At 35.3% G+C, this 15,647-nt stretch overlaps 1 protein-coding gene across 1 annotated transcript in view; it reads left to right on the top strand.

The window, feature by feature from the left end:
* USH2A (usherin) overlaps positions 1 to 15,647 on the top strand; it is a gene marked incomplete at its 3' end in the record, with an annotated part of 372,555 nt that overhangs the window by 49,619 nt on the left and 307,289 nt on the right. The window contains exons 11-12 of the mRNA XM_084203202.1: positions 8,626 to 8,821; positions 12,086 to 12,727. Of these exons, the coding sequence (XP_084059328.1) occupies positions 8,626 to 8,821; positions 12,086 to 12,727 (838 nt within the window). The remainder of the gene's footprint in view (positions 1 to 8,625; positions 8,822 to 12,085; positions 12,728 to 15,647) is intronic.

Raw genomic sequence — 15,647 nt, 5'->3', positions numbered from 1 at the left:
AGATGTACAGATATGTGCCTAGTTTGGCTCAGTGCACCTCACAGGACTCATGCATTGGTACATATTCTGTGTGATATGCAAATATAGAAAAATATGTTTTTTAAAATAGTCTGTTGTAGTATAAAGAGAAATTATTTTATAATTTTCAGTCTTCTGAAGTAACACACTCTGCCAGTAACACAGAAGTGGGGAACAAAAAAGCCTGCAAAATACAGGTATCACGTTAGGACTATTTTTCAAGACATGGGAGGAATAAAAGCAAATGTTAATTTATGTGTCCAGGGTTTGTGGTGAAACGTTAACCTAAATCAGCTTTAACTGTGATTAATAATCAGAGCAACAGTAGTTTACAGAAATCAGCGCTTTATACTTAAATACACAAGAATGTTGGTGATGCTTGGCTATGAAAGTATGAACGGGGAGATAAAATGGGAAAAATGGGGGAGACTGTATTGCTCAATAAAGCATCAATTGCAGTAGAAGCAGAACAGGGAGATATGATTGAGAGGCATTAAAGAATAGATTAATAAGGCTGGGGACTAAAGGCTGAAACGAATTACATGAAATAGGAAGGCATCATTGGAGGAAGTGTTTCCAAATTTGACCTGTGGAAGATGGAATCATAAGGAATAAGGACCCTACTCATGAAAATTAATTGTCACATCACATTGATAGTTTTCAAGGAAATTTGCCAAAAATGGGACAGAATACACTTTTACTGCATAAATCATCACTTCAGATCATCAACATTTTTTTCTTTTTGCAAAGTGCCACTTTAGTCTCTAAGTTCCAAGAGGTACAGAGTTCCGAAATTAATCCATTGAATCACAAAACAGTCTCATCTATTGAATCACACAGAAAGAACATTCACTCATCAAATGAAGTATTATTCATGCCGATAGTTTGCAAGATGTGTAGAAGAGCTGACTGCAACACAGTTGCTCCCATCTCAATTCTTTGGACTGATCATGAAAACTTTATGCCTCTTCTGTTACCTGTGCACTCTGTCCTCGGTGAGAAATGCATGCAGGTATAGAGAATTTTTCCCTTGCAGCATTTCATACCTTTCATACCTCTGAAGATCACGTCCACTTATAGACCAGGATAGACTTTGTATTTTAAAATGCAGGCTTTGTATATTAAAGTGCAAACTATCATAGTAAAACTTCAAAATTGTTACTGTAAGCCATAAAGTCACAGCTTGAATTTTAGGAGTGGTGTAACAGTGCACCTACAAGCAGTTTGTTAGGTATTTTTGCAGAGTGAGGTTTTCCTTTGAGACTGGTGAGTACAAGTGAGAATTGCTGTAGCCTGATAAAATTTGTCCACTTCTGAGCTGGTTATTGATGTTTAGTCATTGTAGAAGAGATGGTTGCATTGTCTTTGTGAGCATTTGTCATGAAATATTTCAAACAATCAGAAAGTCCAAATGAACTCTTAGAGGTGCTTGAGCCTTAGGAGAGTGAAAAAATTGGCTGCCTTCCTCCTTTCTCCCTAACAATTTACACTTGAGAAAGTTCTACCAGAATACTGCTGATGTGATCATTCTTGCTCTAGTTGGAGATTAATGTTTTCTGGCTGTCATACCAAAATCCTTTACTCATTTTCCTGTACTGCTTTTTACCCAGACTGCTCTACAAATGTTTACATGTTCTATCAGGTATGGCAGCTTGTGGTCCTTTTGTGATTCTGTTATAGTATGCCATATATAATGCTGGGGGGAAAAAGCACTCTTTTCCTGGGCGTTTCTTATTAGAGAAACCTGAAAGTGCTGCTACTGCTTTTACCTAGTCTTTGGAAGTAACGTTCTGATCTCAGTGAATTTAGTTATCTTTAGTTATCTCACTCAGTTTTGCTTATTTTTAAAAATTTACCCTTAACATCCAAATGTATAAATATGTATAATGTACTTGTTGCTGTGAGGAAATTGTATTTTACTGCAGAGAATATTGTTCAGAGTTGTAAAGACTTGATTTTCTTCTGTCAAGGTGGCAGCTGTATTGTCTCATCTTACAAAAAAACTCTAAGGCAAGAAAATGAACAAAATGTTATTTACTGTTTTTTCTGAAGAGTCACATGAAAGCATATTCCAGTACTTCCGAGTAGCTATTTGAGCAGACCAGATTTTACCTTGTTGCACACTCACTAAATACTGGTTTAAAAAATTTTAGATATATATATATGTATGTGCACAAAATGAAAATAGTATTTCTATTTCTATTTTCACTTCTGAGTTAATTCTTTTATCTAAAATTAGAATGAGCCTTCCCATTTTCATTTATCTATCTACATGGATTTCAGCGTGTTTATTGTGATTGACAATAAATAAATAAATGGAATATATGTTGTAAGGGAAAGAACACAGGTTAAAGCAGTTTATTAAGGGGATTTCAGTCAACAGATTTACCAAAGAGAATAAGGAATGTAAAGAATGCAAGTGTGTCCATGAAAAACATAGTGCAAAGTGAAGTCCATAAAAAGTCAGGTTATCAAATACTGCGTATTCTGAATCTGGGTTTCCCTTAATGGGAGGTCTTTAACATTATTGCTAAAATGAGGGAAAATTAGCTTTGTTATGTTCAATAATTCTATGGCTTTATTTTGGATGGATTTTATAAAGTGGAAATGTGGTTTTCAGCAAGAGTTTATTTGTGGAATTTGGTCTACTCCTATCCCTTGGAGTGTTGTGGGCAGAGGGTAAATGCTTCATTTTATGTTTTGAGCAAAAGTAGTAGAAAGCTACTGACTTTTGAAAGTCATCATATGTGATGACAAGAAGAGATATCAGGGGAGTGCAAAGGAACTTCATTATTGCTGCTTATTCAATTTTCAGTTCCCAAAGCCGACATCCTGAGAATACTCTCAGGTATTTGGTGTCAGACCATTAACCTATGTGTGTGAGCCAGCACACTGTACTGTTCTCATTTCCTAAACTGGAGGAAAGGAAAAGAAAAGTCCTCAACCCCCTTGCTTCCTCTTCCTGAGACTGCAGACAACTGGATGCTGGGGTCCTTGCCAGATTTGCCTCAAGTAAGAAGATAGTGAGAAATACACGATTAGCATTTATATCAGAAAGGCAGAACATTGAGACCGGTACCAGTCAATTGCAGAATTGGTGGTGGCAGATTTTGAATCTTGCAATGCCCTGAAACTTGCAGTGGGTCAAAGGAAGATGCTTCTGCTGTGGTAGAGAGTAAATAATTGAAATTAGTAATGACTTGGCTAATTATAAAATGTTTTTTTTTTCAGGCGTTTTTGGGCTTCAAAACCTGAAATTAACTTTGGAAAAAGAAATTTCAAATGTCAGTTTTTAAAAATTTATTAATATCCAGCCTCATACTGCATAATTGTCCAAAATTGGAGAGACTTTCTGATTATATGTTTTTGACGCTATGTTGCTTCCATTACAGACACCAAAAAATAGCAATTTGAAATTACAAACATATCCAAGACAAAGGAGTTGATTTTAACTTTCAGAAAGGCTTAGGCAAAAGATTTTTCCAGCAAATTGCATTTTATAGTATAAGAATATGTATGGCCAACAAGAGTTTAAATAGTCAGAAGTTACATTTCTGGTACTATGATATGTACATACTGAATATCTACTAGGTGAGTGCTATGGTTAACGAGTTTGCTGTAATCTAGTGAAAAATTAAGGCAATTCTTTGGAATATGTAACCCTATGTCCTGGGTGTTTAAATCTCTTTTTAAGTCCGTGTATCAGTCTAGTAACAGAAGGGTTTTTGAACAGGCTTCACTTTGAATTTGTCATTCTAGATGTAATGTGTTAGTGTCCCTCAGTTAAAGAGTGGTATCATAAGAGTCTAAAGCAAGTGAACTGCTCAGTATACCTAAAATTCAGAAACATTAAGTAGTTGGATTTCTGATTAAGGGCAAGTCTGCAGCTGTGGTTTTGGCTGGAGAAGGTTGCTGGCATACCATTTGTAACTGTTTACACTTGAGGATATAAGAATAATGTGTATTTTGCACGTAAATTATAAATGACACAAGGGATACATATGAACTCAGCATCAGTGATTTTCTGTATCAAATAACAATTGTAATTATGAGGTCCCAAGACACACCACCACTTGATAGTAATGCTTGGCCAGGTTAATTTTCAGAGCGAACAATCCAGTCAGATATTTTCCATCAGTGATTTAGTACCAAGATGGTCATGTTAATACACAGTCTGTCTGTGTCTGCTGACTATTTGGGTCAGAACCAGGCTTCTCAGGCATAAGTAACAGTAGAAGAGATTCCTTTCTGCTCTTCTATAACCAGAATTTGTCATAGAAAATGGAAATATTTTTCTTTAAATGGCAGATAACACTTGAATTGGAGAAGGAGGGAAGTTTCAGTAATATTTCCAGTGACCAACTGGTGAAATTCTCGTTAACAAACCCTTGAAATATTCATTGCTACCAATATTTTCAATGATACCATAGTTTCCAGAGTAAGCTGGATTTACAGAAATAATAATGATACAAAAATAGCCTTTTTCCTTTGTAATTCACTTGGATTTTTATGTAGTTATTGAAATAGTTTGTTCTCCCCGTTTTGATGTAGATTTCTGTTTTATAACCTGTGGTACACCTATTTCTGCAGCATTATAAACATTTATCAGCTTATTCAGCTTCTTTGAAACAGTGTTCATTGCCAAGCATTTCACAAATTATTTTGGTGCTTCTCTGTCTGTACAGAGAAATTAAAGATACTGTTTTTCTATATTTCTAATTCTTGAACCAAATTCTTCTCAGATTAGGTCCAAATATTCTTTTTACAGGGAGATCTGCAAATGGTTTTGTTGGCTGGTTCCTGGATAAAATTTAAATTTTTAAGTTGGCCAGACATTTCTCACTCATTCAAAGATTTATAGTTATTCTTCAAGCATCAATTTTTTTACTCTGTTAAGATAAAGTTTGGGGATGTACATTTTCTGCCAGTGTGTGATAAAAATTACTCCTCCTTGTAATAGCTTGACACAAAATTATGCTGAAGATCCTGGTATTCTTTGCTTCTTTTAGCACTTTGTAATCTACATGTTTCACTCATGGCACCTGGAAATACCTACTCTTTGCTCACAATTAGCCATGGGTTTCCAGGTATTCAGGATGAGGACCGCTCTGCTGTATAAGACTAATCTAGCACAGTATCTTCTCTGATTTCCAGAAGTGTGATCCTGCTGTAATGTGCTTTTCTAGATTTCAGTTATTTATGGGTTTAGGGCTACCTGAGCTAAACTCAGGATTTTCATCTGAGTAGCCACATGTTCGGTATCCACATATGGATTAAATCTAACTAAATTTTTTAAGCAAGTAACTCCTAAAAATTTACTTCCTTAGAATTTCTGAGGTGTTGTATCTTATAACTTGCGGAGAAAAAAGAGTATTTATTCTGTTAGACACTCATGGTTTTGTGCCATATATTCCCTTCATTTTGGTCCTTTATTTCCAAACTGTATAGTTTTTAGTCTCTTTTCATTTTTATCTCTGCTTATTCTACTCACTCTGTGACCTCTTTTATTTTACAGAGGGTAACCAGGTACGCAAATTATGTAAAATGTTGATACAAAACAGATTTTTATGACACAATGAGCTTTCCTGTGTAATTTTCAGTTCTTTTATTGATAATCACAGTATTCCTATTGCCTTTTTAACTGCTTCAGAGCTTCCAAATGATTTGTAGGGGAAATGGAGCAGCTTTAACAGCTTCTTTCTTGAGTGGTAATAGCTAATTTTGGATGTATCACTACCTGTAGTCAGTGTTGGTTTTTCCCAGGTATTAAGTTTGTACTTCTTGATGTAGAAATTAATTTGACTTTTTGATCATCCATTTGGTTCAGTGTATGTGATATATTAAGATATTGCTGACTTAAAGAAATGCAGTAGTATCATGTAGCATGATATCCTTTTGGCCTTTTGGGAAAGAAGTACCAATCTTTTCCAATATAGAATTTAAAATTCTAAAAGAATGTACAATAATATACAAAAAAGCCTACTAGAATGTAGATCTCAGGAACTTCCTTACAGCCTTTTAAGGAGAATGATGTAATTTTATTCCTCTTCTCCTGGTGTTGATTTAAGCAATTATTAAGTATTTCAGTAATGTTATATTTTGTTTCATCTAGAACTTGAGTCTTATGTGCAGTCACTTTTCAACAGATGAGATTTTGCTAAAATAGTTTTCTTCTGACTTCTTTGGTTTTAAATCAGTCTTAAATATCATTCCTGATATAGAAAGGTAGCACCTCTTTCGTAGTGAAGAGCCGTGGTAGACTTCCTTTGCAATATCTGCTGTGGTTCTCTTTCCTGAGTGCTACACGTAATCATAAAAGCATTAGTTGGTCATCTGCTCTCCTCCAAGCAGAATTGTTGTCAGTGCTATATCCAGTCAGTCATGATTTTGTCTGGATAAATCTTGCTGCTTCTAGGAATAGAGCTTCCACATCCCCTCTGGATAGCCTGTTAGTGATGTTGCTCTTCTCTTTAGTGAAGTGTTCCAATGTCCACTGTGAATCTGCTAATCATACCACTTAATTTTTATTGCCCTGATTCTCTGGTAGTCTTCTTTTGGTTCTGAAATTCAGGGTTTTTTTCCTTCATGCTTTAGGCATGTTGCTTGTTAAATGCTCATTTTTGTGTTGCCTTATTCTAGTTTTTAAAATTTGCTGGTGGCTATCCTCTCTTATTTAGCTATCCTGTTTTGATCTTTCACTTATTTAAGATGAAATTTCACATGTAATGCTTTCCTTCCTGTGCTAGCTTTTGGAGTAACTTCAAAGTTTTTTTTGGGTATGAGTTGATTGCTATTGTGTAGCCTGGGTATGCTGTGATCACGAGCACAAAAATTTTTCTTTTACAGTTAGGCATAAAGCTGGGTATTTTTCTTCATTTAGGATTAAACTCAGAGTTGCTTTTCACATGTGAGTTCTCTGATGAATGGCTGGGATGCATGACTGGGTCTCTTACAATACACTAAATATCTAGATCAAATCCAGTCTAAAAGGGAATTAACTTGAAAATCCTTGTTGCTGTGTTTTCTGCTATTGTGGTCTTTTAACTCTTCTCATACTTGCTGTTGTCCTGCCTTTTTAATATTTACATCTTCCTGAAAAATAAGGCTGATACATCAGTAATAGATCTCTATCAAGAAGTCATATTAAAGAGATTTTATGGACTACAGAATCCTTTTATAAGGAAAGGGTAGGAGTATATACTTCTCTTTTATTCAATATTTCCTGCACTGAGAATTTACTTTTAGATGTTGAAATACTCTATTTAGTATTAATAAAGCTTAGAGCTTAATTTTAGATTCGAGGGTATGATGATAGTATTCAATTGGAACTTGCCAGTAGCTTTGTCTCTCCTGTTGTTTCAGCTTGGCTTGACTTATGGATTAAAGATGAAAAAGGCAGATGTTAAGAGAAATTTTTGTTTTAGTAGCTAATTTAAAGCAAAGTACATTGAACACAGTTGTTGATGTCATAGATGAATGCTGGTTTTGAATTATTGTACTTTTTCATATTTTAAATACTTTTACTGAAAAAAAGTAAGCTGACCCAAAGGAATTTCCTTATAACACAGTTTCTGTATTTCTGCATTTCCTAGAACACTTCAGTTGGAAAAGTTAATTTTTGTTCCTTGATCATGAATGCCAAACCTTTTGCCAGTTCCCGTGTCTGCATTGCTTTGACTCCCTGGGATTGGTTTTTTTTTTTTTTTGTGCATTAACCAATGTCTCTGTTTCTCTATCCCTGTGGTGTTGCCCTTTCCCTGTGGTTGGTTTTCCCACCATATTGGAAAGTGATGAATGTAGAGACTGGGGTTTTTCCCTGGCTTTCAGAGGTCTGAAATTGAGGTAGCTTTTCAGGAGCCCTTTAATCTTGCACAAGATATGAGACTCGTACTCCCAGATCATAGTCCAGGCATAACAGGGGATGTGTCAGCTCCTCAATAGCAATGCTACACATTTAGGGATAGGGTGAGGACCTTTACATACCCCCACTGAAGTGGAATGGTTTGGATCTCAGCTAAACCAAGAAAAGAGGGAGAGGGTTTCAGTTGCTGAACTGTTGGATCACATCCTTCAATACAGGGAGAGGAAATCTACCTTGGATGAGTAATTAAAAAATGAAAACATTCAATTTTGCTTCATTCTTATTTAACTAACATTTTCACTAAAATAAATAAGCATATGGGCAGAACAAAAAATGCAAAACTTGACCTTTGAAGATGATAGTTCTTTACGGTAACTGTGATTGAAAAAATTATTTATTTTAATAGAAGTCACCATATCTACAGTGCAATTTTGTGAATATTCTTTGCAGGTTCTCTCTCCAGATAGTAAATAAGGCTGCATTGTTTATTCCCTTCTTTTTCCCTTCTGTTTTGAAAGAACAGGACTTTTAAACTCTATTTAAAAGTTGAATAGTTACACTCTGTTCAATATTTCTCTTTTTTCCTCTCTCTCAACAAATTAAAAAATGCTCAAAGGCTTATTTTTTTTCCTGTTCCATTTAAAATTTTCTCTCCCCCCGACTCACACTCCCATTCTTGTTGCTAATGAATGTATCATCTAAAAATAGATATGTTCATCATTCTATAATATTTTGTATCTTTCTAGATTGGAGGCCAGTGTAATTGTAAGAGACATGTGTCTGGCAGACAATGCAATCAGTGCCAGGAAGGATTCTACAATCTGCAACAGTCAAACCCTGATGGCTGCAGTCCCTGTAACTGTAATACCTCTGGGACAGTCAATGGAGATATTACCTGTCACCAAAATTCAGGACAGTGCAAGTGCAAAGCAAATGTTATTGGTATGTGTAATGCAAGACTTTAGAGCCATTTTTCTTGTTTTCTCTGGAAATAAAACACACTTGGTTTCTAAATGAAAGGTATAGAAAGCTTCTTTGCTGAAGGCAGATTGCAAAAATGAATGAAATTAACTGTTGAAAAATTATTAATTTAATAATTCTATCAAACTACAGCTTGAAGCTTAGTTTAATCAACCCTTTAGAAGTTTCTTTATGGCATAGCTATGTTAGCTTACATAGCTCCATACTAATAAGTCACAGAAATAATGTAATTTGCTTACTGTGTAGATGTTTCTTTTAGGAAATTAGCACTTTTTCAACATGTTTTGTACTTAATGAGTTCTAAGCAAATCGTTTCCATGCTAGTTTTCTTAATAGACCAAAATAAATGGATTTTTTTCTCAAAATATTCTGTGCTTACAGGGTCCTTTGTGATAAATCTATCAATTTTTTTCTATTATATTTCTTTGAACTGTTCCTATGAAATGCAAAATAAGTCAACATAATTCCACAGATCATGTACATAGCTAGGGTTAGTTATCAAGGGCCACATAATTTTAATTTTGTAATTCAATGCCAAGCTGATTATAATAAACTGCTACCTTCTGTGTTATTTATCATTTTTTTTACAAGACGTGCTTTTTTGTTTGTTACTCCCACAGGTATTTTTCAGAAATTAGATTTGATTATAGCAATTTATTACTTCCAGCATATTTGAGGGGAGCCACAGCCACATAAGGACAAAATTTATCAAGTGCCCAAAATACACAGTGTATATAATACACTTTGAAATGTTGATGTATGGGAATATTATGCAAGGAGAATTTCCTGATAAAGTGAGCCTTGCATGGTAACTGTACATGTCTCAGACTATACATATGTCTCAAAAAGAAAAATTTCTCTTCTGCTTTGTTATTAACAGAATTAGTAATCTATTTTTTCCTCACCCTACCAGGTTCTGGGTTGCATTAATAATGTTCAAGTACATGTTAATGTATTTGATATTATATATAACCTCACTTGTGAATGTTGAATAATTTGTAATGTTGTCTTTGTTGCTTTTGGAAATTAGAAGAAAGAAGAAAATGGAGAATAAAAACAAATAATGAAAATAGCTCTAAACAGATTGAAGCCTGAACAGTTTCGGTCCTTTTTGCTGTGGAATGCTGTATTTTTCATGCAATGAAAAAAATGCTAAGAGTAGAAAACCTCTGTGCATCTTAAACCCTTTTTCTACTTTCAAGAAAAAAGGCTTCAGAGCATTCTTAATTATATATTCATTGCCTGCATTTTACATTTGAACCTGTGAAAACACTTCTTAATTTGGTGGCAGTTTGGCAGACAAGAAATTCACAGTCTGGTTCTCACGTATTTGGTTATCTATGTACTACATTTTCTCCCCTTGATGAAAACATTAAAAATTGTTTTTATTTTCACTGAAATAGTTGTTAAAATAAAAGAAGCAAGTGTGGGTCTATGTTTTCTGTACTTATCTGTAGCTATGATGGGGGGTTGTATTTATGCAAGTGTCTGTTTGCAGGATAAAGACCTAATTCTTTCCAGACTAGATTCTCTTTTTTTTTTTTTTTGTTTTCCAAACCAATTGTAAATAAGCTTCTGTATATTGAAACGTGGGCAGCAAACTTTACCAGGGGACTTTGCTCTTTGGATTTCTAAATTGGTTTTTAGAGCAATCTGTCTGTTGCCATTTTCATCTATTTAAGCAAACACAATAACAGAAAAATGCAACTATGGACTGCAATGTTATGAAACATGAACTGTTAGAGTTAACACAACTGTTAAATCTTACTAATGATTCTATCACCAGTAAAATACATTAGCACCAATAATTTTATTAAAGTAGGTCATTCATCTAGAAGAAAAAGGTAGAAGAATGTGAATTAAATGCCAAGCGTGCTAACTCCCCTGTACTTGTTAACATTGAATGTGATGCCCTGTAGGCCTTCCTCAGTATCGTTAGGAATAGATTACCTGTCAGGAATATGTATGGCATATTCAAATAAGCACTGCGCATATTTTAAAAACTGATATGATATGAATCCATGTAGACCAATTTTAATAGTTCAAAATGAGTCATAATTCTTGTTAACAATACAGTTATTTTTAAAATTTGCAGCAATAGTGGTCCTTTTTTATTTTCCTTATTGAAATTAAATGATATGCCTTAGGTGAGTCATTCATCACTGTTAAAGGAACCCGCCTTCTGTTGGAGATTTTGAGTTTTTATCCATGTATATAATTCATTCCCTACCATTTTTAGTTTTATTTTTCTACATATAAGTTGCTAGGTGTATTTTTGTATGGTTTTGTATTTTTTTTAAATTATGACAGTATTTTGCTAGAAGATTATATTTATATTTTCGTATCTGAAACAATTAAGTCACACCTTCGTAGTGAAGGATTTTCCCTCTGCAAGGGAAAAATATGTAACTGAATTTGCATTTTTCGTATAATAATCTAGTTTGCTTTCTTGTAATGTACATTTTATAAACTAGCATTTAAATGCCATCCCTTGGGGCAGGGATAAAGCAAGCATTGACTTTGAAAACAAAACTAATAAAACTAGAGGATGGAGCATGAAGAAAACAGTTTATATTTTAATGTACTGCAGGAGTTAACTAAATCATACATTTAGATAAAAATATTTCGTTTTGGATTATGGAAAACATTTTCTGCTTTCGGTAAGGGCTAACAATAAAGTCTAACATAAATGCATTCAATGATAAAACTGAAGTATGGCATTAAGCAAATAGTTTGTTATAGTTAGTCTAACTTGTGCTGTCCCAGTGTATATTTAATGGTTTTAATACAATATATAAATCTATTATCAGAACAGATTGTGAGCCTAGTGCAATTCTCTGTGTATTGCATTTCTGCAATATAGGGTGAAGAGTTCACATAGGCATTGATTGTGCAACAGGTGCTGTTCTGGGGGACAAAGACATTAATTCTGCTTTGTCTTAGAAATGTTACAAAGAATCTCTTGCAGAAGTATCTTAAATTGTATTAAGAGGTCAGTTGAAATGCATTGCTTCTTAAACAGATTGGAAAAGTAAACAGATCTTGGGGATGCCACAGTTATTCAATTGATTTGTGCAGCCTCGTCACTCCTGTTAATTATGCTGGCAAAGAATCAGTCCTCCCTTTCTTTCTTTTTATTTCATTGTAGTATACTTACACTTTTAAAAATGAAATTATTAGCTTTTAAGATTTGGGATTTTTTATTAATTCCTTTTCTCTTTCCAGGCCTGAGATGTGATAGTTGCAATTTTGGATTTAAAGCTCTTAGATATTCTAATGAAGATGGATGTGAGCCTTGTTGGTGCAACAGCCACGGCTCAGTGAGCCAATTCTGCAACCCTCTCTCCGGACAGTGCAATTGTAAAGAACGAGTGAAAGGGCTTCTTTGTGACACCTGCATGGACAACTTCTATGGGCTGGATGTAACTGGTTGTAAGGCTTGTGAATGTGATGCCGCAGGGTCCATTTCGGGAACCGTGTGTGACGCGAGGACGGGGCAATGCGCGTGTAAACCAAATATCGGGGGAAGGCGCTGCGATGAGTGCCTGGATGGGTACCACAGAGTGCAGAAAGGTCACTCCTTCCTTTGTCTGCCATGTAACTGCGAGAAGGCAGGGACAGTAAATGGCTCTTTGCTTTGTGACAAATCGACAGGACAATGTCCTTGCAAAGCTGGTGTGACTGGCCTTCGGTGCAGTCAGTGCATGCTGCAGACGTACAACCTCAGCATGAGCAACGCCCGCGGCTGCCAGCCCTGCCACTGTGACGCTCTGGGCACGTTGGCAGGAACAGCTTGTGACCACGTTTCTGGGCAGTGTGTCTGTCTGCCTCAGCGCCAGGGGAGGAGGTGTGATGAGTGTAAACCAGGTAAGGAAACAGAAAGACAATTAATTTGATGTAGTAAGTTTTGCTTTGTTTTTTATCATTTCTTACAGTTTTTAGTATGTGTTTGGATAGCTTCATGTCTGACATATCTCTGACATATGTTATAATTATTTTTCCGTTTCTTCCTAACTGTGTGAGTGAGAAGGAAGCATTATTTTCCTAATCACCACCAAATATTTATTCTATTTTCAGATGTTGTATAATTTGTGTTACTACTGCAGTTTCGACATGTCCAAAATAAGGTTAGGTTACTTCTAGATATTGAGAAAATATACAAATAATCATGTCCCCGTCTCTGAATAAGAGGTAAATTGGCATAATCTAATGAACAGCAGCTATCCTCATAATGAAAAATGTGGATTTGGAAGGCAGAGTGCATGCTCTTCAGGAAGGGCACTTCATGCATAAAGCTGAGCATGGCAGGAGGCACAGAGATGGTTGCTTAAACTTTGATGAGGCTGGCAAACCTGCCACTTAGAAAGCATTTACCTGCCTTGCTGTGTTGGGGTTATGTTGGCTTGCACAAGGACTGCTTACAGTTTGGCCCTACAAGTAGGTGATATTTGCAGTTTGCTACATATTTGTTCAAGATTTTGTGCCATATTTTTAAACAGAGTTTGAAAGTTCATTCTAAGTGGGAAGCTCTGTAGTTATATTTCAATGTTTTTGCTTTAAAAAGTAGGTGGGTAAAGTGAAACTATAGGTAACGTTAACCTACCCTTCATCATAATATTAAGCAGATAGATTTAGTTCAAATTAAATACATATGCAATTTATTCAAGTAGCAGGTCACATTAAAAGGTACATTATAGCTCCATTGGTTTTAATATGCCATTCAATAATTTGAACAGAGGTTAAAAAAGCTGCTTAACCTCCATTAAGTATTTTTTAAAATGCTTTCATTTAAATTATTTTAGGTACATATACTAATAAATAAGGCAGCATTCTGTTTTTCTTAGTTCCTTCTCCAGTGCAATTTGACCTGCTAACCCTCTATAGCAGCCACTTAATCAGAGATCGGCAGAGGAGTGATGTCAAGGCTCCCCGAGTCAGTGACCGCCCTTGTCCTTGGAAAAGAAAGGCCAGGGTTTATGCAGAACTAAATGGTTTAAAAAGGTTTAATTGATAGTGTGAACAGGCTGGTTTATAGAAAAGCTTACATGGCACTCAGAGGAATAGTCCCCCAATAGTTCCTGGTAAAAAGAGAAATAATTTTAAAAAGTATTTGTGTAAGTATTAGTTTTAAATTTTCTCACCAATAGCTTTAAGCATGTATGTGCTGTGCACTGAGCTCTCTGCTGCAGGTGAAAGTGTAAATTCTTATCTTTGTAAAAGTACTGTATTGCTCTTTGTAGAACACAGTGAGCTGTGCTATTTCCACTGTTTTACGCAGAGCTTAATTAGATGCTTAATATTTCTAACTTTTATATAAATATTCTTTGTTAGTATGTGCCAAAAGATATTTTTCTGCCAAACAGGGAAGAGTATAAAAAGTCTTCTATATAGAAATATAGAAGATTTTAATTGGTTTCAAGTATTTAGACATGTCCTATGGCTTTTTTTTTTCTTATCTTTGGGACAAAGATAAGAAAAGGTACTCCAGATGTATAAGAAAATGTACTCCAAGAGTATATGTAGCCACCACAGCCTAATTAAAGCACACACAAATTAGTTAATACTGGCAGCCCAGAAAACATACTGAGGATTTCTGCATCTCTTGGGACATTTCAAATTTTTGACAGAAGGTAAGTGGCATTTAAAGTAATGTCCCAGTGTAGCATATCTTTTACGTGCTTTGATAAAATCGGAGAAGTTTTCAGCAGTTACCAAAATCTTAATGCAGGAAGAGTTGCCAATTGAGAAAGGATCAAACTGGTTGCAGCTTTTGGAAATTGTTTTATAAGGACATTGTTTTTCTTAAAGCACTTTTTGGCGCTTTCAGCCATGTGTTTCATCTGTTAGGCTGTATCCATGACCTCCTGTTTTGCAGTTTGTTTTCATACAAGTAACATTTTGGTAGCTTGGTGTACATTTATTTTTTCTTTAAACTAATAGTGTATGCAAAGAGAGGAATGCTTGATTCTAGCCTGAAACAAAATGAAAGAGCAGTTTTATCTTGTACAGAAACTTGCTTTTGAGATATCCTGGGCTGCAGTGGTCAAAACACAGGTTCTCTTCATCCCCCAAATCATTGTGAGCATTTTGTCCCTGCCTCATTCTGGAACAGTGTTGCTGACTGGGATTTGTGCCGTACTAATCCTGTTCAACACAGGTCTTGGATTTTGTTACAAGAGCAGCAGAGCTGTAAAAAGACATTTTGTTTTGTAAGTTCTTTACTCCATAACCACAGGTTTGCATAGAATGCTACATAGCATGGAAGAGATATAAATGAACTTGTAGAATGTGTGTCTGTGCACCAGTACTGAGGCTTTGTGCACATACTACCTCTCTTGGCCAGAAGAATGTGAATTATCTTGTGACAACATTGCTTCTGTGGGTAACTGCATTTTGAAGCCCAGCCTGTGGTTAAGAAATGAGCATTACTGCCATAGATGGTAACGATGTAAAAGTGCTGAGGAATTGGTCATGTGTTCCTTCTCTGTATGATGGGAGATGCTGAGAGGATGATTAAAAAAAGAAGCAGAATACTTTGCTATGACTTTCATTCTTCCTTTTGAAAAGTGTGTTTGACTGACAAATGTGATCAGTTATGGTTGAATTGGAAAAAAATCTGAAAAAGAATAAGCATAATACTAGTTACATACATAGATCTCAGAGAGATTTGCGGTGGCTGTCTTAAAATTGGAAATTGGCTCTATTGTACAACAGTGGATCCTTTATAAAGCAACTTTTATGAGCCCTTCTAACCTTGCTGTAAATTAAGCTTGCATTAAGTTGTTAC

Source organism: Fringilla coelebs (assembly GCF_963513975.1).
Source record: "Fringilla coelebs genome assembly, chromosome: 3".
Lineage (NCBI taxonomy): Eukaryota > Metazoa > Chordata > Aves > Passeriformes > Fringillidae > Fringilla > Fringilla coelebs.
Note: the sequence above shows the minus strand (reverse complement) of the source record. Positions and strands in the feature narration are given on the sequence as shown.